Source organism: Lepidochelys olivacea, assembly GCF_965140295.1.
Source record: "Lepidochelys olivacea isolate rLepOli2 genome assembly, chromosome: 9".
Classification (NCBI taxonomy): Eukaryota; Metazoa; Chordata; order Testudines; family Cheloniidae; genus Lepidochelys; species Lepidochelys olivacea.
In genome coordinates this window covers 55826572-55849686 of record NC_140419.1, presented here as the reverse complement: position 1 = coordinate 55849686, position 23115 = coordinate 55826572, and the positions used below count along the sequence as shown (strand labels likewise).

At 50.0% G+C, this 23115-nt stretch overlaps 1 protein-coding gene across 8 annotated transcripts in view; it reads left to right on the top strand.

Annotated features, from left to right (window-relative positions):
- The window catches only part of SNED1 (sushi, nidogen and EGF like domains 1), a 124645-nt gene that overhangs the window by 55881 nt on the left and 45649 nt on the right, over positions 1–23115 (top strand). For 7 of the 8 annotated variants that reach the window (XM_084639357.1, XM_084639355.1, XM_084639354.1 and 4 more), the window contains 11 exons: positions 670–810; positions 3682–3844; positions 5836–5961; positions 7245–7358; positions 13663–13776; positions 16589–16702; positions 16886–17002; positions 17899–18024; positions 20702–20806; positions 21549–21662; positions 22525–22641. In XM_084639357.1, the coding sequence (XP_084495483.1) occupies positions 670–810; positions 3682–3844; positions 5836–5961; positions 7245–7358; positions 13663–13776; positions 16589–16702; positions 16886–17002; positions 17899–18024; positions 20702–20806; positions 21549–21662; positions 22525–22641 (1351 nt within the window). The remainder of the gene's footprint in view (positions 1–669; positions 811–3681; positions 3845–5835; positions 5962–7244; positions 7359–13662; positions 13777–16588; positions 16703–16885; positions 17003–17898; positions 18025–20701; positions 20807–21548; positions 21663–22524; positions 22642–23115) is intronic. The other variant, XM_084639353.1, reaches the window with a different exon arrangement.

Here is a 23115-nt window from a genome sequence, read left to right as displayed (position 1 = left end):
TTTTTTACACTGAATTCCTGAGAGCTGATTGAAAAATCGAATTGTTATCCCGTGGAGAGTGTTGAAAAATCAACATTTGTTTTCATCCCAAATCAGGACAAAAAGTCTAAATATCAAAGTTTTTTACGCAATGAAAAGTTCCAAAGAGTTTCAATTCAATTGAATGAACATGTCAATTGAAATGAAATGTTTCGACATTCCACAGGCAGAGACTGCAGTGCATCATGGGAGATGTTGTCCAGCCAGGGAGCAGGGTCAATAGGTTAGAATGCAGGCACAAAGGACCCAGAACTACAATTCTGATAAGGCACTGCAGCAGCAATGCAAGAAGACTTGATGCTTAAGGTCAACGCAAAACAAAACAAAACATCTCATTGATTTTCTTCATGGAACATTCTGTGGAAATCTATCTTTTCCCATGGAAAAAATTCAGTGCAACAAAACCCCATTTTCTAATGGCAAAATGTTCCACCTGAATAGATTCCACTAGCTTTAGTCCTTTCTAAAGTCAAAGTGTCTTTCTCCAATGAGTTCTCCCAAACTAAACAGGCTGACCCAAATGGGTCAATCTATTTTCTCTCTATTCCCGGCTATTTCTTCCTCTGCCAGTCTCCCTCCTCTGCTGTAGGTCCTCCTTCCTTAACCTGGATGTTTCTCCTGCTCTTGTAGGTAAACACCTTCCAGATTGTCCTCATCACTGACGGTAAACTCTCCTTTACCATCTTCAACTATGAGTCTATCACTTGGACCACAGGAATGCATGCCAGTAGCGGGGGAGATTTTGCTGGCCTGGGAGGCATCGCAGCACAGGTAAGCTCTGCCATTGCAGACGCCACTTCCTTTCTAATGCCTGGCACCGTAAGTCTTCAGAGCCTCCTGGTGCTATTTCTTTTACTATATTATTAATTTCTTGCCAGGATCATGAAGCAACTGAGGAAATTTAGATGGATTTTTTTTTCTGAAGTTCTTAAATATCCATGTGTTCTCTCCCTCGTTGATGCTAAAGCCATATAGGGGGCTTTGTTATAGCAAAACCACAGTTCTTTATGTAACCCTTCTGCCCGTCAGAGTTGGCAGCAACAAGGGCCGGGTTCAATATCTAGGGGATCCATTCGAATAACACAATGCAAACCGGCTCGAGCCCCCACCCAGTGACCTGGAACAAATATATACCACCCCCGCTGGACGCCTCCAAGAGGCAATACTTCCCCTCTCGCAAGCACATAGTCTGAGTGTAGCAAAAGCCTTTTAATAACAGAGAGAAACAATGTGGCATTATGTTGGGGAAACACCACCAACAGGATTCGTAACACAACCCATGAGCAAAAAAAAACCCACCCCAAGCAAATTGGGGCATGCCCTTTTCCCTTTGGTTCTTGAGTCCAGCAACCCCAAATCACCCAAAGTCCCAAAAGTCCAATGCCCCAAAAGTCTCTGTCCCTGGTCAGGGCAGCCCCAGAGTTCGAAAGTTTATCTGCGGAGCTTTACCTCCCAACCTGGGTGGAAATGGGACGGGGGTAAAAGGCACCTTACATGATCTGAAGCTGACCGCCCCATAGCTCCATAGCAGTGCTCCGCTCCGCCAGCCGCCCCACGAACTCCTTCACTCAGCTCCACGGCCCACAAGCAGCTCCTGCCATCCACAAACTGCTCTGCGTCGAACTGCTTCACCAGCCGGTCCTCAAGGCACTCCAGCCGTCCCGCAAACTGCTCCACAATATATCTTCAGGCTCCCCCACTACTTAACACAACACTCAGTGATTTCAGCTCTTAGGTGAATTCAGCTTGTAGTAGGGGAGCCCCAGTGCTGGTGCACTGTCAGTCCAAAATGAGCTCAGCAGCCTATAACTAGACTTCTAATGAAATCAAAATTAGCTCTGATATTCCACAGTGGAGAGAGGAGGAAGTGCAATTAGCATGTAAGGCCCTCATCAAGGGGCCCATGCCACCAAGTATTAATACTTGTCCCCAGCCTCTCTCTATTCACACAGAGTTGGAACCCATGACCCTTGCCTAGCGAGTGCTACTTAGTTGATGGTGAATCCCTCCATCATAACAAAAGGCCACATACAGTTCCAAGCACAGTTCCCATAATCAGGGTAATAACAATTTATTCTTTCTGCCCCAATAACAGAGACACTGGGGATCCCACAGCAGCCAAAGTGACCATTTGGCTGCTGTGGTCTCATTCTAGGCGTGGTGGGTGTGCCTATGCAAATGAGATCGGCCCCTGAAGTTCTTTTCCACAACTTGCCACACCTCACCACCAGATGTCAGGGTGGAGCTCATCCTGACACTGCTTACATCTACATTGGCCAATGCCTCTTAATTCCTTTCCTTCTTAACCTCAGACTTCAAGAGCAGCTCAGCAGCTGCAGCAGCAGGCATCGTTTTCCATTGTATTTTTATTCCAGCCCTGTGTGGTGGGGTGGTGTTGTTTTTTTGAAACCACTGTCCGCTCGGATGTGTGAATTTCCCACAGTTGCTCTGTCCTTGGCCCGTTGCCTGCTCTCATTTGAGAGTCTCCAGAAAGCAGGAAATCACAGGTGTAAAGGAAACGGACACGTTTCAAATCCCAGAATTCAAAAGTGTGGATTTTATGGCTCTTATCAGAGCAGTAACCACATGCCTTGGAAGGCAGACAGCGTTCCAGGAATACCCCACCCTAACACTGGCCAAAGAGAAGGGAAGTCTCAGAAAAGTCTCACCCAGTGGCAGTTTGTTAGTGAGTTTGCAAGAGTGAGCTGCAGCCACTCAGAGTGAGACAAAGCAGCTGGGCTCTGTTTAGGAACAGCAGGGCTCCACATGGCAAAGGAGCCTGCTTGGCCTTTGCTAGCAGAGCTGTTCCCCGGACTTCTTTGTGTCCAAAATTTGTCTGCACACACATAATGCCAGGTGCAGAGGAGAATGAAAATAGAATAGACATCATATGCTTTTTCCAAGAAGTGAGTCATCAACGTGAGGGGATTGCTAAGACAGCAAATGCTTCTGTTTGCTGAGGCTGCTATGCTGAGCTGTGCAGGAGGAGTGTTTCAGTGGGCAGGCCTTTGAATTCCCTTTCTTTTAAAGCTGTCATCAGTAGGTAGACTGGCTCTGTGTCCTGCTCTTTATTCATAACCATTTTGTGTGCAGCCATGCAGGACTTCCTACCAACCAGGATTGTGTATTCCTTACATTGTTGTTTGTGTTCCTAGAAGGCCCAGCTGAGATCAGGGCTTTGTTGTGCTGGGTGCTGTGCAGATGTGTGGGATACGCCTCCAGTGCACCTGGAAGTGTAACTTCTAGGCAGGTAGATGTACATGCGCTAGCTTTGATGGAGCTAGCATGCTAAAAATAGCAGTGAGAGCGGGCAGCACGGCCTAGCCACCTGCATACAATGGTACTCAGGTGGCTAGATCATTGGTAGAGCCAGGATTAAAACTGCCTTAACTACTAGACCACACTATTTTCAGGGCCTTGTTGTGCTGGGCCCTGTATACATGTGACCAGCACCCCCAGAGCATAAGCTAATAGTGAGATGATAGTGAAATAAATAGCAGTCAAAGAAACCAGCTTCTTCCCTTTTTTATTTCGTTGTGGATTTCTTCTTCTCAGGGTGCTGGACCATGGTGAAAATGAGGCATTCCTGTCTCTTTCCCTTCCCCCCACTAGAGTTTTCACTTTCCGCCCTTGTCCTCCTAGGCAGGTTTCAATGCCGGTGATGGAAAGCGCTACTTCAACATTCCCGGATCCCGCACTGATGACATCGTCGACGTGGAGATGACTACAAATGTGGGTATCCCCGGGCGCTGGGTGTTCAGAATCGATGATGCCCAGGTGCAAGTGGGGGGCTGCAACAACACAAGTAAGAGGACAGCAGTTAGGTTTGTTTAAACAAACAATTCTTCACTCCCTTCTCTAGGTTTTCTTTCTTTCCCTGGGTAATGCCAGTGCCCATGAAAAGAGGGAAGAGAGCAGCCATGCAGTGGGATTTATCAGGAAAAAGAGCTAAGGGTATTGTGGGAGGAAATCCTAGAAACCACCAGCCCAATGAATGGCTGCAATAAAATAAATGGCCAACAGAATACTGGATGCATTGACATAAGGCCAGAGTATAAAGCAAACCAAAGTGAGGTGGTTACTGTACCATGCACTGGCTGAGCCAAGTTCAAGGCCATACACCTCTTGCCGAGGTCAATGGGAGTTGTCCTCCTATACCATGGCTGAGTGGCTCGTTGTGTTTGCTTATGGGAAGGCTGCTCTCGCCCTTGAAGGGGGGCACCATAGAACAATAAGGCTACATCTTTAATGAGAAAAGGGCTAATGATGTCAGGCCAAATTCAACCCCCTTAAGCAAGGCAGGGCTCTGTTGCAATGAATGGAGTTGTGCCTGCTTCTCCTAGGACTGCATTTGGCACATTGGCCCTCTCTGCATTGGGGAAGAGACAGTACAGGCAGAACCCCCAATTCATCGCAATAACTACTGCACTTCAGAGTTGCACCATACCTTATGTAAGCGGGGGGTTGGTCCTGCTATTGTGGGGAACTTTCCTAGCTTCTGCACTACCCTGGTGGAATCGGCTTGCGAAAGGATCTCAGTCCTCGCTCCCACTTCCTTTACCCAGAGGCCTGCCTGACCTCAAGGACTCCCCTTCCTCCCTCCTGTGTGGCAGAGTCCTCATGACCCCAACAAGTCTGGGCCCAGGATTCCTGGGAGGCTGAATTCCCAGTCTCGTTATGGTCACTTAGGATAGGGGCTAGGGTGTCCCCACTATGTTCCTAGGGTGTTCAGTCTGTTCCTCAGCTGTCCCAGGCCTCCCCCCAGGCCCTGGCTGTGCTGCGGTGACACTACGGATCAGATCCTGCTCTGGTGGTGGTCACACACCCTCAGGCGCTAGGTGGTAGGGACCCCTCTCCCCAGTGTCACCATTGGGATCATGTCCCCCCACTGAGTCCGGCCTGCAAGTCTCCCTGCACTGGGCCCTCTGCCAAGGGCCCCCCTCACTCTCTGCAGCTGCTAGCCATGCTTGGCTCCAGTATTATTTGTGGCACAGCTGGTGTCTGCTCCCCAGCTCTGGGCCCGCAGCTCCCGCAGTAGCTCAGCCCTGGCTCCCCGTTGGCATGGCAGGTCTGTGCGGTGCCAGCTCCGGCTGCTCCAGCTCCCCAGCTCTGCCTCCTCTGGCTCAGAGCTGCTGCTTCTCTGCCCCCAGCTCAGCCCTGGCTGCTGCTCTCCCCTTAGCTCTTCCCTACTCTTGTTCAGGCAGCTCCCGCTCACACATAGGATGGGCCCTGGGCTCCTGACTCTCTCATTGGCCTGCCTGCCATGTCAATCAGGCTGACCTGGAGTGTGGCCTCTCCCCATTGGGCCTGGAGGCTGTCAGTCTCAGGATCCTGATTTCTCTTCATCCCTTCCCCTTTCTTTTGGTACTGGGAGAGGGCTGACCAAAAACCCAACTATGTTTCAGGGAGGGGCCAACAGCCCCCCACATTTATACTGGTATGTCCTATATAGATAGGCCCCTAGCCACTCTGTGCCTCAGTTCCCCATCTGTACAATGGGGATAACAGCTCTACCATGTCTCCCAGAGGTGCCGTGAGGATAGCTACATTAAAGACTATGAGGTGCCCAGACACCATGGTAACAGGGGCCATATGAGTACTATAGCCAGAATGTGTTGCCAAATAAATGCACTGAAACAAACCAAATAGCTATGTTATGGCATGGCTGGGGCTGGAAGTCCCTAGGCATGCAGGAAGAAGTTGGTTCAGTCCAATGCTATTGTTGCTAAGACATATTGTAGGAGTCCTGTGGCGCGCGTTCTCTTCCATTAAAAGGTGTGCTACCTTGGTTTGCAGCCTCCGTGTGTTTGACGTTACGCCCCTGTTTGAATGGGGGAAAGTGTATTGAGGACTGCATCACGGGAAATCCCTCCTACACCTGCTCCTGCCTTGCAGGCTTCACGGGCAAGAGATGTCATCTTGGTAAGTGCTCTCTGCACCATCCTGCATGGACATGTTAATGGGGTACAAACATTTCTCCTCCCTCTGAAGCTTGCACCTCCATGTTAGCATCTTCCCTTCTGGAGACCTGCCTCAAACTAACTGCCATTATCCTGTGCTGCTTAGAAGAAAATTCTCCCAGTCCCAGGAACAATTAGCCAACAAAAGGGTACTTCTGTTCCATAGGAAGGATGGTCTAGTGGCTAGCTTAGGACTCAGAAGACCTGGGTTCAGTTTTTGTGATCTGCCTCAGATTGTCTGTGGAATCTTGGACAAGTTACTTAGTCTCTTTGTGCCTCAGTTCCCCATCTGTACAATGGGGATAATGGCACTGCCCCGCTTCTCAGGGGGCGTTGCAAGGATAAGTAATTAATGATTTGGAAGCGCTTGGGTACTATGGGAATGGGGCCTGTATACGTACCATACAGTCTGGGAACAGGAAGATATGCCTGGGATGGAATGATGCTTTCTGGTCAGCCAGCCACAGGCCGAGAATACCAGTGATGCCCTACTCATCCTTATGGCCCCCGTAGTCTGTGGCTGACGTATGACAGAAATGGGGACAGTTGTGGGGGTGAAGCGGAGTCTGTCTGTAGCTCTGTTCTGCCCCAGGCCAGGGGGCACTCTATGCCACATGGAGCGATAGTGACCTGAGATCTGTCCAGGTGTTGGTGAGCATGAGCGGCAGGTGAAGCTTCCCTTGGGGAAGGCTAGCTCCCTGTCCTGCCTCTTCTGCCCATGGCCCCTTGCCCTCCCCACCTACCCCCCCCAACAGCCACTTGCCGCGTCCCTCCTCTCCTCCACATCCCCTCTTCCCCCAAGGCCCTCACCCCTTGCACTCTCTGTTTCCCTCCTCTTCTCCACCCCCCTCCACCATGAGGCCCCTGCTCCTGCCTGCAGGGACACAGCAAGCAGCGGGGACCTCCGGAGAGCAGGGGTGGAGTGCAGGAGAGGAGGGACTCATCCAGGCAGCGGCGGGTGGTGGAGGTCTCAAGGAAGGGGCAGAGAAGGGAGGGGAAGAGATGGAGCGCAGGCAGGGCAACCATGGCCCAGGCGTCTGGTGGCAGGTCTGGCAGCAGCTGTGCCAGGGGAGGCTTAGCCTCCCCTAAGCCTCCCCTAACCTGTTATATCCACCACCTATGTCGGTGAGCCCTCCTGGCCATGGGGCCGCTCTGGTGTTCCATGTTTCTTTGCTGCTTTTCCCCTTGCCACAGGGCGGGTGTCACATGCCCCTAACCCTCGGCTCCACCGCTATTCTCTTTCAGATTTGGATGAGTGTCTTTCCCACCCGTGTCAGAACAGTGCCACCTGCATCAATGGCATTAACAGCTTCAGCTGTCAGTGCCCACCAGGATTCAAAGGATCCATGTGTGAGACAGGTGCGTTGGGCTGCCCAGCTAGACATGTGGCCCACAATGCATTGCAGATGGGCTAAAAACCAAATACAGCTTGGCTGAGAGAGTGCAAACTCAGTGCACTCTGGGAGAGGATCCTTTGTTCTGTTCACACATGGGAATGTGGAGTGAGGAACCTCCACTAGTGTCTGCCCACCTGGGACCGACTCTGGGCACTGGCTCGCTTCCTGCACATGCAGCTGGATTCAACAGCTATTCCAGCCAATGGAAAGACTTCCTTTAGCTGCACAGGGCTTTGAGTCAGGCCTTTTCCTTGGGAACATGGCAATGCCCCCACAGTGAAGTCCTCTGCATATAAATTGGTGGAGTGGAAACACACACGAAGGAAAGCCTCAAAGGCTGCATTGATTGTATTCTAAGGCTTGGCTTCCAGTTCTAGTCTAGAGGCAGGATAATGGGATGGGGAGATAGGAACTCCTGAGTTCTGATCCCAGCTCTGACACGGACTCCTGCTGGGGCCTCAGACAAGTCGCTTAGTGCAATGTTCTCCCATCCTAACTCTCTGTGACATAAATGGGAACGCTCCCGGAGGGAGGCACCAAATCAGCATGGGTAAGAGTGATTGGAATGGGCCTTTAACCTCCCACTGTCAGTTTCCCCTCTGTCAGAGGGGGATAACAGGACGTACCTTTCAGAGTGGACAGGCAGCCTGTGGAACTCACTGCCTGGGGATGTTGTGAACGCCAAAAGCATAACTGGATTCAAAAAAGAACTGGATACATTCATGGAGGATAGGTCCATCCATGGCTATTAGCCAAGATGGGCAGAGATGCAACCCCATGCCTTGGGTGTCCCTAAGCCTCTGACTGCCAAATACTGAGAGTGGATTACAGGGGATGGGTCACTCAATAATTGCTTTGTTCTGTTCATTCCCTCTGAAGCATCTGGCACCAGCCACAGTGAGGGAGAGGATACTGGGCTAGACGGACCATTGGTCAGACCCAGTATGGCTGTTCATAGAATCATAGAATATCAGGGTTGGAAGGGATCTCAGGAGCTCATCTAGTCCAACCCCCTGCTCAAAGTAGGACCAATCCCCAACTAAATCATCCCAGCCAGGGCTTTGTCATGCCTGACCTCAAAAACCTGAAAGGAACGAGATTCCACCACATCCCTAGGTAACCCATTCCAGTTCTTCACCACCCTCCTAGTGAAAAAGCTTTTCCCTAATATCCAACCTAAACCTCTCCCAGTGCAACCTGAGACCATTATTCCTTGTTCTGTCATCTGCTACCACTGAGAACAGCCTAGATGCATCCTCTTTGGAACCCCCTTTCAGGTAGTTGAAAGCAGCTATCAAATCCCCCCTGATTCTTCTCTTCTGCAGACTAAATAATCCCAGTTCCCTCAGCTTCTCCTCATAAATCATGTGCTCCAGTCCCCTAATCATTTTTGTTGCCAATTTTTCCACATCGTTCTTGTAGTGTAGGGCCCAAAACTGGACACAGTACTCCAAATGAGGCCTCACCAATGCCGAATAGAGGGGAACGATCACATCCCTCAATCTACTGGCAATGCTCCTACTTATACAGCCCAAAATGCCGTTAGCCTTCTTGGCAACAAGGGCACACTGTTGCCGCATATCCAGCTTCTCGTCCACTGTAACTGCTAGGTCCTTTTCTGCAGAACTGCTGCCTAGCTACTTGGTCCCTAGTCTGTAGCAGTGAATGGGATTCTTCCATCCTAAATGCATCATCAGATTTCTTTTGGCCCAATCCTCTAATTTGTCTAGGTCTCTCTGTATCCTATCTCTACCCTCCAGCATATCTATCACTCCTCCCAGTTTAGTGTCATCTGCAAACTTGCTGAGGGTGCAGTCCACACCGTTCTCCAGATCCTTAATGAAGATATTGAACAAAACCAGCCGCAGGACTGACCCTTGGGGCACGCCGCTGGATACCGGCTACCAACTAGACATGAAGCCATTGATCACTACCCGTTGAGCCTGATGATCTAGCCAGCTTTCTATCCACCTTATAGTCCACTCATCCAGCCCATATTTCTTTAACTTGCTGGCAAGAATACTGTGGGAGACCGTATCAAAAGCTTTGCTTTGCCGTTCTTATGAATGTGAGGGACAAGGCTGAGGCTGGGCAACTCCCTTAGGCTCTCCTGAAAAGTTAGGGTCAGATCCTCCCCACCCCCCACTCTCCATTGAGTAATATCTACCTCTGCAAATAACCCCACTGAAGAAATGGGCTTCTTGTGGAACGAAGCGTGGCTGCACGAAGGGGCAGGATCTGGCTCTTGAGGCCTGTCAATGCTCTGTAGTTTTTATCCAGCAGGAACCTTCAACTAGCTTAAAGAAACACCCACCGAGCTCAGTGGCATGGTCCAGAAGCAGTTCTGAGCTCCTTGTAGAGAGCTACATGCATCCTGGATTTGGACTTTGCAAATCCAAATGAAACTGGTGTGGCTGCAAGTGCCTCTTATCTGACACTGATGGTGCATTTCTGAGCAGTCTGGGTGTTAGCACAGTGCATGTCAGCAAGTCATTTTGAAGCCCTCTCCACTGTTGGTAGGTCCTGCTTAATGAAATAAGCTAGGTGTTGTTTAATTAGAATGCAAGTGGCCCTGCTCTCTGCAAGACTTTCACCAGTTCAGGTTTGGTCCAGAGCCCTTTGAAGTCAAGGGGAACCTTTCCATTGGTTTAGTGAACTTTGGCTAAGCCCGTGTTGTACTGAGTTGAGGCTAATCCACGCAGCAATATAGTCAAGAATTAGCATATCCACCCAGTCATGTGACATGTGCAGACTCCTCTGGGCATGAGGATGGCAGCAAGGGCCATATTTTAAGAGCTCAACGGCAGATGTTCAAGTTCTCAGCACCCACAATCAGAGCCAGATTTTCAGAGGAGCTCAGCTTCCCTTTAGACACCTAAATAAGGGGCAGAGTTTCAAGAGTGCTCAGCACGCAGTGTGGCTCCTGAGTCTGCATCCTTTGTCATGGAACCCCATCAAGACACTCCAGCCTCCAGGCTGTGTATTTTATAAGAGGGTATCTTATGTGCCCTGGGACAGTTAAGCCAATAAACAGTGAGGGAAATTCTGAACCAACCTACTGAAAAATCAGCCATCTTATAGGCCTGTGTAAGCCTCTACAGAGCTGTATCCAAAGAGGAGACCCATTCACTGAGTTCTCAGAGATCTTAAAACAAAGAACAGAAGCTTAGCTCCAAGCTATTCAAGTCTGGACACATCCGTGTCCATGTCCTCAGCCATCCTGTCTGATCTCCTGATCCCTTGGGACGGGAAGTGGTCGGCATTCTCTAGAGAGGCAAGAAGATATTACAGCCCTGGCTGAGTTCTCCCTTGCAGTTGGACACCAGACTGCTGTATTGGATCCAACCTTTGGATCTCATGTACTTCCAAGCCTACTGAGTCTGAGCAGTGTCCAGACTCTGCCTCTAAGTCTGGCTTCTCTGGAACCCTTCCAAGGTACAGTCCCCTGCTGCCTTCTCAGGATGTGGGATCCCACGGTCCAGCTGCCTAGACTCCAAGGCCAGTGCTGCTCCATAAGTCTCCCCAAAACTTAAGCATGTCCTCCGCAGAGCTTTTCCTAAAGTTTTTTCTAATATGTAACCTAAGTCTCCCTTGCAGCAGATTAAACCCATTAATTCTTGTCCTACCTTCAGTAGATGTTCAGAGTAGTTAATCACAGTCCTTTTTAAAACAGCCCTTAACATATTTGATTAGTTATCAGATCCCCCTCAGTTGTCTTTTCTCAAGACTAAACATGCCTAAGTTTTTTAGGTCAGGTTTTTAAAACCTTTTATCAGAACTGGACACTCTGCTCCCACTGAGGCCTCAGAAATGCTGATTAGAGCAGGATAATTACCTCCCGTGTCTTACATCCCACACTCCTGTTCTATAATTTCCTGGGTCCTCTTTGTTCCTTTTTTTAATGATCGGTACTGTTTGCCCTTCTTCAGTCCTTGTGACCTCACCTGTCCTCCAGAAGTTCTCAAAGATAATTGGTAACAGTTCCCAGATTACTTCAGCTAGTTCTTTAACAATCTTAGGATGAATTTCATCAGACACTAATGACTTGAATATATCTAATTTATCTAAGTATTCTTTAAACTGTTCTATCCTTATTTTGGCTTCTGTTCCTTCCTTCCCTTTTTACCCAGTCGGTCCTTCCTTCCATAGAGAACCATACTTCTCTATGCCAATATTTCAGTCATCTAAATTGCCAAGCAGATTTCCCTACTGATTTCCCTCTTGTTGCTCCTATGATCCATGCACTTCCAGTGTGTCAACCTTCAGAAGTGCTGATGCTTCTCCCCTTCAGAGCAGATGAGGGTGTTCAGAGGCCTAATTTTGGAAAGGTGAGGCTCTTGTGATAGCTCAGCTGAGTGGTGATGGGACAGCAGAGGGCAATGGGGTAAATCTGCAAGGTGTGAATATGCTTCTTGCCTTCCAGCTGGGGAGAGTGAGAGCCGGCCAGCAGGGACAATTCAGTGGCAACCGGAGAACATTGGAGAGGAGGGGTCACAGAGGCTGGGTGCCTGGGGCCCTGGGAGGACCGTGGCAAATGGGGATAGGGTGTCCACCTTTGTTGGCTGGAAATAAGGGAGAGCCACATGAAAAATAAGGGACAACACTTTATTTTAAGGGACATTGCAGGGAAACACCATTTCTCTTAACATAGCATGTATTTGTCTCTCAAGTATACATTTCTGCTGCCCTCAAGAATACAATGCAATTGTCATAAATTTCAATTTAATGTTTCAAATGGTAAAGGGACAGTCCCTTAAAATAAGGGATGGCTGGTCCCCCTAGTTGGGGTATGCATATCTGTCCCATAGAGCCCTATAGCACATGCCTCAGCTTTGGCCACCTGGGGCTCTAGAGGGACTGTGTCAAGCTTATGTTTGGCACCCCGCCCCAAATGAGTAGGGTTCCCACATCCAGGTTATAAAAGACCGGGACATCCAGGGTGATCCAGAGTCCATACAGCTGAACAGCTGGCATTGTGCACTGAATACTCATCCCAGGCCAGCTGTCTAAAAAGGCAAGGTGCTGTTCAGGATGCACAATGGTTTGATGGGGCCCACAGTCATTCTACTAATCCAAGCTGGAGGGGTTGGGGTGCATAAGAGCTGTAGGATTGGGGTTGGTTGTGTACAAAGCATGCTGCCATGGCAGATGATGATTCTGATATTGGGGCCTCATCTGGAGCCGACTGAAATCCAAGGGGTCTTTACATTGACTCCAGTGGGCTTTGGCTCAGTTCTTTACGGGGAGCCATCAGGCAGAAACTGGACAAAAAGCTACACCTGCCTGGCAGGCAGCTGTCATTTAGGGTTAGAGCAAGCCAAACATGAGGGCTTCCTTCCAGAAACACCAAGCAGGAGAAATTGCAAACAGACACTGACCAGAGTTTCTATTGGGGGCTGTTCTCAGAGTGACATATAGCTGCACCTGCCCAGTGCAATGGACTCCTCTGGATGAGCCACCTCAGTCCGAGCACAGGCCCATGGTACTACCACGGGCCTCAGCAATTTTCCCTAAATAGCTGCAGTATCTTGGCCTCCAATAAGATAACTTGTCCTAGGGAGCGAATAAGAAAGTGGATGTTTACTAAAGGAAAACACATCCAAGAGCAAACATGGCACCAGCACCCAAAAGAAGAAGGTAAATGAACCAGCTGAACTGTCTAAGTCAGGAATTATTGTCTGATTTGCCCCAGTGTGATAATAGCATCCTACATGGTCCACATCTCTGTATAACTCCTTCCTCCTTGCATGTCACTGTTGAACCAGACTTCAGGGGAGCAAGTGCTAAAGGGGAGGGAAATGTAATGCAAAGGTACGTGATTTACTTAAAAAAAAAAAAAAAAAAACTAATGTGTAAGAATTGGAGAGAGTTAATTAGTGCTGCCCCCTGCTGGTGTGATGGTGCTTGGCTCCCTGGGATGGTATGATTTTTGATGGTAGGGCTAGTGGCTTCTATAAAGATGAGCAAAAGACCCTACACTTTGAGGACCTGTCATTCCATAAAGGCCCTGGGATTCACAAGCTATCCTTCTCCCTTTCTCCAGCAGTAGGACTTGAATGGGAGGAAAAACACCAGCAGTCCAGTTCCCTTTCCAGCCAAAGTATCTGATGGGGAGGCAGTGCCTGGGAGACGGGTCCTTATGGCAACCATGGGGGTGGGCTTGGAAGGTGCGAGGGCTCCAGGTTGGGAGGGGAATGTTCTGAGCTTTGCGTGTCATTCCCCAGCACCAGATTCAATCTCTCGTTTGTTTATTTTGAATATTGCAGTGGAGTCACCCTGTGAAATGAAGGAGTGCCAGAATGGCGGGCAGTGCCAAGTGGCAAACAAGACAGCGGTGTGTGTGTGTCAGGCAGGATATACAGGAGACTCCTGCGAGATAGGTAAGAAGTCAATTGGATGACCATGTGTTGGAATGGCCTCAAGTGAGAGGTGAAGTCTTAGGGTGAAATCTCATATGTTCCACTTGAACTGAGGTGACTTTATGGGCCTTCCAGCAGGTGTCGGATTGTTCCCAGGGAGGTACCCCCTGCATGTTTGGGTTGGCTTTTCCTACCTCCCTAATTCCTCAAATTAGCAGTATTGGGAGGGCGACGCTTTGTATTATTGTATGTTTAGTTGATTTTCAACTCCATCCCTGCCCAACTGGGTCCATATAGATCATTACTCTCCTCTGAAAGCATTCACAAGGATCTTAGAGGAAGTGAAGACCCCAAAAGATGTATGTGTAGGCCAGAGATGAGACCACACCTAATACCGGAGAGGTCCACGTGGGTGGGTGGGGGGTCAATAATGAAAGTGGAGTGAGCTAGATCAAAACGTGCCTGAGGGCAGAGACAAAGAAGTACACTAGAACTGATGCATAAAGCAAGCATCTGGGAGTCAGAGGAGGGTAGAGTGCTAGGTTTTCGCTAGGAGACAGTGCAGGGGTCAGAGGCAAGTCAGAAATCTAGAACCTGGCAGATGCATTCATCTGAAGGAGGAGCTAGAGAAGAGATCTAGCCCTAAGGAGATGCACACACGTGGAGTTGGAGTCAGAACAAGGATAGAGCTCTAGAATCATAGAATATCAGGGGTTGGAAGGGACCTCAGGAGCTCATCTAGTCCAACCCCCTGCTCAAAGCAGGACCAATCCCCAACTAAATCATCCCAGCCAGATTTTTATCAAGCCTAACCTTAAAAACTTTAAAGGAAGGAGATTCCACCACCTCCCTAGATAACGCATTCCAGTGCTTCACCACCCTCTTAGTGAAAAAGTTTTTCCTAATATCCAACCTAAACCTCCCCCATTGCAACATGAGACCATTACTCCTTGTTCTGTCATCTGCTACCACTGAGAACAGCCTAGATCCACCCTCTTTGGAACCCCCTTTCAGGTAGTTGAAAGCAGCTATCAAATCCCCCCCTCATTCTTCTCTTCCGCAGACTAAACAACCCCAGTTCCCTCAGCCTCTCCTCATAAGTCATGTGTTCCAGTCCCCTAATCATTTTTGTTGCCCTCCACTGGATGCTTTCCACTTTTTTCACATCCTTCTCATACTGTGGGGCCCAAAACTGGACACAGTACTCCAGATGAGGCCTCACCAATGTCGAATGGAGGGGTCTCTCGATCAAGTCCGTCGATCTGCTGGCAATGCCCCTACTTATACCGCCCAAAATGCCGTTAGCCTTTTTGGCAACAAGGGCACACTGTTGATGCATATCCAGCTTCTCGTCCATTGTAACCCCTAGGTCCTTTTCTGCAGAACTGCTGCCTAGCCATTTGGTGGGATTCTTCTGTCCTAAGTGCAGGACTCTGCACTTGTCCTTGTTGAACCTCATCAGATTTCTTTTGGCCCAAACCTCTAATTTGTCTAGGTCCCTCTGTATCCTATCCCTACCCTCCAGGGTATCTCCCTCTCCTCCCAGTTTAGTGTCATCTGCAAAATTGCTGAGGATGCAGTCCATGCCATCCTTCAGAACATTTATGAAGATATTGAACAAAACCAGCCTCAGGACCAACCCTTGGGGCACTCCACTTGATACTGGCTGCCAACTAGACATGGAGCCATTGATCACTACCCGTTGAGCCCGACAATCTAGCCAGCTTTCTATCCACCTTATAGTCCATTCATCCAGCCCATACTTCTTTAACTTGCTGGCAAGAATACTGTGGGAGACCATGTCAAAAGCTTTGCTAAAATCAAGGAATAACACCTCCACTGCTTTCCCCTCATCCACAGAGCCAGTTATCTCATCATAGAAGTCAATTAGGTTAGTCAGGCATGACTTGCCCTTGGTGAATCCATGCTGACTATTCCTGATCACTTTCCTCTCCTCTAAGTGCTTAGGAATTGATTCCTTGAGGACCTGCTCCATGATTTTTCCAGGGACTGAGGTGAGCCTGACTGGCCTGTAGTTCCCAGGATCCTCCTTCTTCCCTTTTTTAAAGATGGGCACTACATTAGCTTTTTTCCAGTCTTCCGGGACCTCCCCCGATCACCATGAGTTTTCAAAGATAATGGCCAATGGCTCCGCAATCACATCCGCCAACTCCTTGAACACTCTCGGATGCAGCACATCCAGCCCCATGAACTTTTTCTCGTCCAGGTTTTCTAAATAGTCCCGAACCACTTTTTTCTCCACAGAGTGCTGGTCACCTCCTCCCCATGCTGTGCTGCCCAGGGCAGTAGTCTGGGAACTGACCTTGTTCGTGAAGACCGAGGCAAAAAAAGCACTGAGTACATTAGCTTTTTCCACATCCTTTGTCACTAGGTTGCCTCCCTCATTCAGTAAGGGGCCCACACTTTCTTTGACTTTCTTCTTGTTGCTAACATACCTGAAGTAACCCTTCTTGTTACTCTTAACATCTCTTGCTAGCTGCAACTCCAGGTGTGATTTGGCCTTCCTGCTTTCACTCCTGCATGCCTGAGCAATATTTTTATACTCCTCTCTGGTCATTTGTCCAATCTTCCACTTCTTGTCAGCTTCTTTTCTGTGTTTAAGATCAGCAAGGATTTCACTGTTGAGCCAAGCTGGTCACCTGCCTCTAGGAGAGGGTTGGCCTTTTTATACGTCCGGTGGTAAGAGACAGAGCTCCAGACACAGAGCTAACAAGCAGGGGGCCTTAACCACATCCATAGATATGCATGTTGGGTTTTAGCCTGTCCTGGAGCCAGGGTTAGCCCTGAGCCCCTTGCTGTTCTTCACCTACAGAAATAAACGAGTGCGAATCCAGCCCCTGCCTGCACAGGGGGCGCTGCATCGACCTGGTGGATAACTACACATGTGTGTGTGTGGAGCCCTTCGTGGGACAGCGCTGTGAGACAGGTGCCCTTCTCTTATCTGCTCATAGCAAGAGCCCCAGTGTAGGGCTGGGATCAGTCCGTGGCTGACCCTTCGCCATTCCTGCCTGCCCATGTGTGGCTGTCCCTCCCCAGGCTCCATCCAGCCATGCTCTTAGCACTCCTGAGTCAGCGGGGCTGAGCCGAGGCTCCCTCTCTCCCACTCCAGACCCCTCGCCATGTGAGGACAGGAGCTGCAGGAACCGGCAGACCTGTAACTACATTCGCCCAGGACGCTACATCTGCACATGTTCGCCGGGCTACTACGGCAACAACTGCCAGTATGGTGAGCTCGGCCTTGCTCCTTCCCCCTCAGCCATGGATGTGGGGCTCGACTCTGAGCAGCTTTGTGCTGCTCCTGGTGGAAACCCCCTTGGGATTTACCCTGGGCGGGAAACCCCCAGACAGGATAGAGCTTTATGTCACACCGCCTCCCAGCACCCAGAATCAGGCCTGGCCAGGGAGAAGGAGATTGCCTGGGCAGTCCCCAGCCCTTGGGGGTCTCTTGGCAGCAGGCTGTATGCCATGGATCGGATCAGCCCCCAGCTGACCTCAGGGGAGCACAGAAGGGATCCTCCCCAAGTCCTACCCCCAAGCACCACTCAGGGGAGCGAGCAGCAGATTCGGTAGAACTCCCCCTGGACCGTGGCAGGAGGTGAAGGTGCAGGGCCAGGTGTCCCACAGAGGGACTCATCTGAAATGAGCCATTTCACCAAGGCTCCTGCCAGGTCACTTGTGGGAAGCGATCACAAAAGGGCTATGGCCGGGGTTCTCAAACCTTTCAGGGGTCACAAGGTTATTACATGGAGGTCATGAGCTGTGAGCCTCCATCCCAAACCCCCTTTTCCTCCAGCATTTATAATGGTGTTAAATATATTAAAAAGTATTTTTAATTTATAAGGAGGGGGTCGAATTCAGAGGCTTTCTGTGTGAAACGGGTCACCAATACAAAATTTTGAAGTCAGCTGGGGGCTGATCCAATCCGTGGCATGGCAACCAGTGTTTTCCGGGAGGACCTGCCTGGCTGTTGGAGCTGACCCTGCTGGCCAATCTGACCTGATTCATCTCTGGAGTTACTCCCATTAACATCCTGGAGGGATACTGTGGGGTGTTTTGACCCCTCCTTGGCTTAAATGACTGACTTTTCCTGCCCAGTCTTTCATTGATGTTCACTCTTTGCAGGTGGGCCCAGAATGCCAAGTGCTTGTCTCTCCAGTCCATGCCAGCATGGGGGGAACTGTCTGGAAACCGAACAAGGCTATGTCTGTGAATGCCCAGAGGGATATACGGGCACTGACTGCAGAGACAGTAAGTAGCAGAGGTGGGGGTTTCTTGAGCCAGAGGTTGATCATAGAATCATAGCATATTAGGGTTGGAAGGGACCTCAGAAGGTCATTTAGTCCAACCTCCTGCTCAAAGCAGGACCAATCCCAAACTAAATCATCCCTGCCAGAGCTTTGTCAAGCCTTACCGTAAAAACCTCAAAGGAACGAGATTCCACCACCTCCCTAGGTAACCCATTCCAGTGTTTCACCACCCTCCTAGTGAAAAAGTTTTTCCTAATATCCAACCTAAACCTCCCCCACTGCAACTTGAGACCATTACTCCTTTTGCTATCACTGAGAACAGTATAGATCCATCCTCTTTGGAACGCCCTTTCAGGTAGTTGAAAGCAGCTATCAAATCCCCCCTCATTCTTCTCTTCCGCAGACTAAACAATCCCAGTTCCTTCAGCCTCTCCTCATAAGTCATGTGTTCCAGCCCCCTAATTATTTTTGTTGCCCTCCGCTGGACTCTTTCCAATTTTTCCACATTCTTCTTGTAGTGTGGGGCCCAAAACTGGACACAGTACTCCAGATAAGGCCTCACCAATTTCGAATAGAGGGGAACGATCACATCCCTTGATCTGCTGGCAGTGCCCCTACTGATACATCCCAAAATGCCGTTAGCCTTCTTGGCAACAAGGGCACACTGTTGACTCATATCCAGCTTCTCGTCCACCGTAACCCCTTGGTCCTTTTCTACAGAACTGCTGCCTAGCCATTTGGTCCCTAGTCTGTAGCGGTGCATGGGATTCTTCCGTCCTAAGTGCAGGACTCTGCACTTGTCCTTGTTGAACCTCATCAGATTTCTGTTGGCCCAATCCTCTAATTTCTCTAGGTCCCTCTGTATCCTATCCCTACCCTCCAGCGTATCTACCACTCCTCCCAGTTTAGTGTCACCTGCAAACTTGCTGAGGGTGCAGTCCACGCCATCCTCCAGATCATTAATGAAGATATTGAATAAAACCAGCCCCAGGACCGACTCTTGGGGCACTCCACTTGATACTGGCTGCCAACTAGACATGGAGCCATTGATCACTACCCGTTGAGCCCGACAATCTAGCCAGCTTTCTATCCACCTTATAGTCCATTCATCCAGCCCATACTTCTTTAACTTGCTGACAAGAATACTGTGGGAGACCATGTCAAAAGCTTTGCTAAAATCAAGGAATAACACCTCCACTGCTTTCCCCTCATCCACAGAGCCAGTTATCTCATCATAGAAGGCAATTAGATTAGTCAGGCAAGACTTGCCCTTGGTGAATCCAGGCTGACTCTTCCTGATCACTTTCCTCTCCTCTAAGTGCTTCAGAATTGGTTCCTTGAGGACCTGCTCCATGATTTTTCCAGGGACTGAGGTGAGGCTGACTGGCCTGTAGTTCCCAGGATCCTCCTTCTTCCCTTTTTTAAAGATGGGCACTACATTAGCTTTTTTCCAGTCTTCCGGGACCTCCCCCGATCACCATGAGTTTTCAAAGATAATGGCCAATGGCTCCGCAATCACATCCGCCAACTCCTTGAACACTCTCGGATGCAGCACATCCAGCCCCATGAACTTTTTCTCGTCCAGGTTTTCTAAATAGTCCCGAACCACTTTTTTCTCCACAGAGTGCTGGTCACCTCCTCCCCATGCTGTGCTGCCCAGGGCAGTAGTCTGGGAACTGACCTTGTTCGTGAAGACTGAGGCAAAAAAAGCACTGAGTACATTAGCTTTTTCCACATCCTTTGTCACTAGGTTGCCTCCCTCATTCAGTAAGGGGCCCACACTTTCTTTGACTTTCTTCTTGTTGCTAACATACCTGAAGTAACCCTTCTTGTTACTCTTAACATCTCTTGCTAGCTGCAACTCCAGGTGTGATTTGGCCTTCCTGCTTTCACTCCTGCATGCCTGAGCAATATTTTTATACTCCTCCCTGGTCATTTGTCCAATCTTCCACTTCTTGTCAGCTTCTTTTTTGTGTTTAAGATCAGCAAGGATTTCACTGTTGAGCCAAGCTGGTCACCTGCCATATTTACTATTCTTTCTATACATCGGGATGGTTTGTTCCTGCAACCTCAATATGGATTCTTTAAAATACAGCCAGCTGTCCTGGACTCCTTTCCCCCTCATGTTATTCTCCCAGGGGATCCTGCCCATCAGTTCCCTGAGGGAGTCAATGTCTGCATTTCTGAAGTCCGTATTCTGCTGCTCTCCTTTCTTCCTTGTGTCAGGATCCTGAACTCGACTATCTCATGGTCACTGCCTCCCAGGTTCCCATCCACTTTTATCTCTGGATAATGTCTGTCTTGAACAGTTTTACTGTTACATTTGAGATCAGGTCAGTTAGATCAAGGGTTGATCAGAGTTCAGGATGTCCTCAGATAAGCAGTGGCTCTCCTCTCCAACAGGGAGGTGCAGCTAGCTCGGGATTTGCCATCTCCTAGAGGTTAATTAGATTAAAGTTCTGATGTCCTAGATGAAGAAAGGGGAGGTTCTGCTGGGAGGCTGAATGAAATGCAGGTTCCTCTCTCAAGGGAATCTGTGTGGGCCTCCATGTTTACTCCTCGTCAGAGTCACTTGGTTTCCACAGTGATGAGCAACTTGATAAATACCTAACTATCTAGCTAGAGCATGGACTCAGCTGTCCGAAAAGAGCCTCCATTTGCCATCTCTGTCTGTACAGAGCTCTCTGAGGACTGCGAGTGTCGGAATGGGGGCAAGTGTCTGGATGGAAACTTCACCATCTGCCAGTGTCCACCCGGATATTTTGGACTTCTCTGTGAATTTGGTAAGAGCAAAGATCTCCCAGTTTATCAAATGCCCATATTTCCTTTCTTTCCCCTTTCTTTTATAATTGAAAATAGAGAGAGAAGCTAGGAGTCCTGCGGGTCCCACAGCCATTGATGGAGTGCTAGCCCTCAGAGACTATTCTCTATCACAGACATCTGCTGTTCCACCAACCAACCTCTGCTCTGCTCTAGAGCCAAAGGGAGACTACATTCCGAGGTCCTCCCCTTCCCACTCTTCTCCACTGGAGCCCCTGGCTGAGCACCAGAGAGTCACCTCCTCTGGGGCAAAGGAAAATAGACTATTTCCCATTTGTTCAGTCCTTAGCTCCACACCCTGCAGCCCGTGGACCCTCCCTAACTTGGCTGCTTTCTCCTGGAGGAGAGGAAGGTTTGGGTTTCCATACACATTCACTCCTGAGCTCTCCGCACTGATCCAAATAAAGCTGCAATAGCCCCGCCTTGGCAAGAGGGATGGTGGGATTCGAACAGGGTCACTTCCTCCTCCAGCTCCTTCTTAGCAGAAAAAGAGTAAAAAATCGCTGTAGAATGTCCTTCCCAGGCCCTGAGCTGGCTGAGCAGATGGCTGGACTCTGACCTATGGCTGGCACACTGTGGGGGGTGGCACTCACTGGATGTTGGCCTCTGGCTGGCACACTGGGGGTCACTGACCAGACATTGGCCTCTGGCTGCTGCACTGGGGGGTCACTCACAGGACACTGGCTATTGTTGCTGTTCTCACAGAAGTGACCACTACACCTTGCAATATGAACACACAGTGTCCGGATGGGGGCTACTGCATGGAGTACAGTGGGAGCTACCTGTGCGTGTGTCATACGGACTATGGCACCAACCACTGTGAGTCCGGCCTGGTCTGGGCACAGGGAGGGGCTGGGGGGCGATGGAATGGGTGCAGTGTGACCTGGGCGGGGCAGGCACTCGTAATATGGCTGAAGGGATCCGAGCTGCAGGGTGTGGGGCTGTCAGAGTGCCTACAGTGATAGAGGAGCAGCAGAGGAGAGGGCAGGGCAGGGGGTGGGGGGAGTGGCAATGGAGGAGGTCAGGCATTTGTGACATGGCTTGGTGAGCTGCTACAGCACAAGGCAGGGACAGGGAGCACATCAAAGGGATGAGCCATCCCGGTAGGACAGCGTGGGACACCAGGGAGCCAGACTCCTAGCATCTCCTATAGGGAGTAGATCTCCCCAGCCCCACTCATTCAGGGGTGTCAGAGGCCCTCATCCTCCCTCGTGTCGCCCAGGCAGTGTCCCTGAAGTGGTGGTGATGACAACACCTCATTCCTATCTGGACATGCTGGGTCAGCTCTTTGTCCCCATTGCACAGCTGGGCAGAGCAAGGTGCCAAGTCCTGCAGAGAGGGCCTGACCCACAACTCAATGGGGAGAGTCCCATGGGCTCTGGGTGATTTGCTGTGTGGGACCTGGTCATGCCACTGCAGGAACTCTGGAAGCTCGGCCTAATCCTAGCAGCCCTGCAAATGGCTACAGTGTAAACGCTAGTGGCCCACAGTAGGGTGCAGGCCACAACAAGCCCTGCAACGATAAAGCCAGGGAGGAACACCAGGGAGCCAGCCAGCCAGCCCTGCCACAAGGAAGGAGCAGATTAGATGCACCTGTGGGGTTTTGCCACTCTGACCTGCTCTGCCTGGTAGGACTTATATTGATCATCTTAACTGTTTGGTCCCATCTGTGGTTTTTCAGCTGTGCCATCTCCCTGCGACTCAGAGCCCTGCCTGAACGGGGGGTCCTGCGAAGCCCATGATGACTCATACACCTGTGAATGTCCCCGGGGCTTCAACGGCAGGCACTGCGAGAAAGGTACTCCCGAGGCATGGGCTGGAGAGACGGGGCAGGGAGGGGTCCTTGGCATATCCCACCTGCCATGCATTCTGGTTAGTCTGTGTTCAGGAGACTCCAGCCCCATGCAGCGTAGCAGCACAGGAGCAGGAAACATCTGCATCCAGCATTCCTGCTCCCCTTCCTGTCACTGTGTTGGGCAGCTCGGTCGAGCTGGGGAATGGTCACCTACAAAGAGTTCTGGCTACAGACCAGAGTTTGGAGCAAAATTAAAGTCCCTTAAGGCAGATGAGTAGTCTAGAGATCCTTCTGCTGTAAGAGCCAGTGCAATATCTCCTGGCTCTTCATAGTGGGGAAACTCCACTCCTGGCTATGGGGGCAGGGGAAGGTGAGAGATTGGGACAGAACTAACAGTCTTGGCCTCTAGGAAACCACCGAGGAACAGAGATGCTAAGTGGGACAGTAAAATCAGAATGGCGCGTCAGCCTGTTCAGG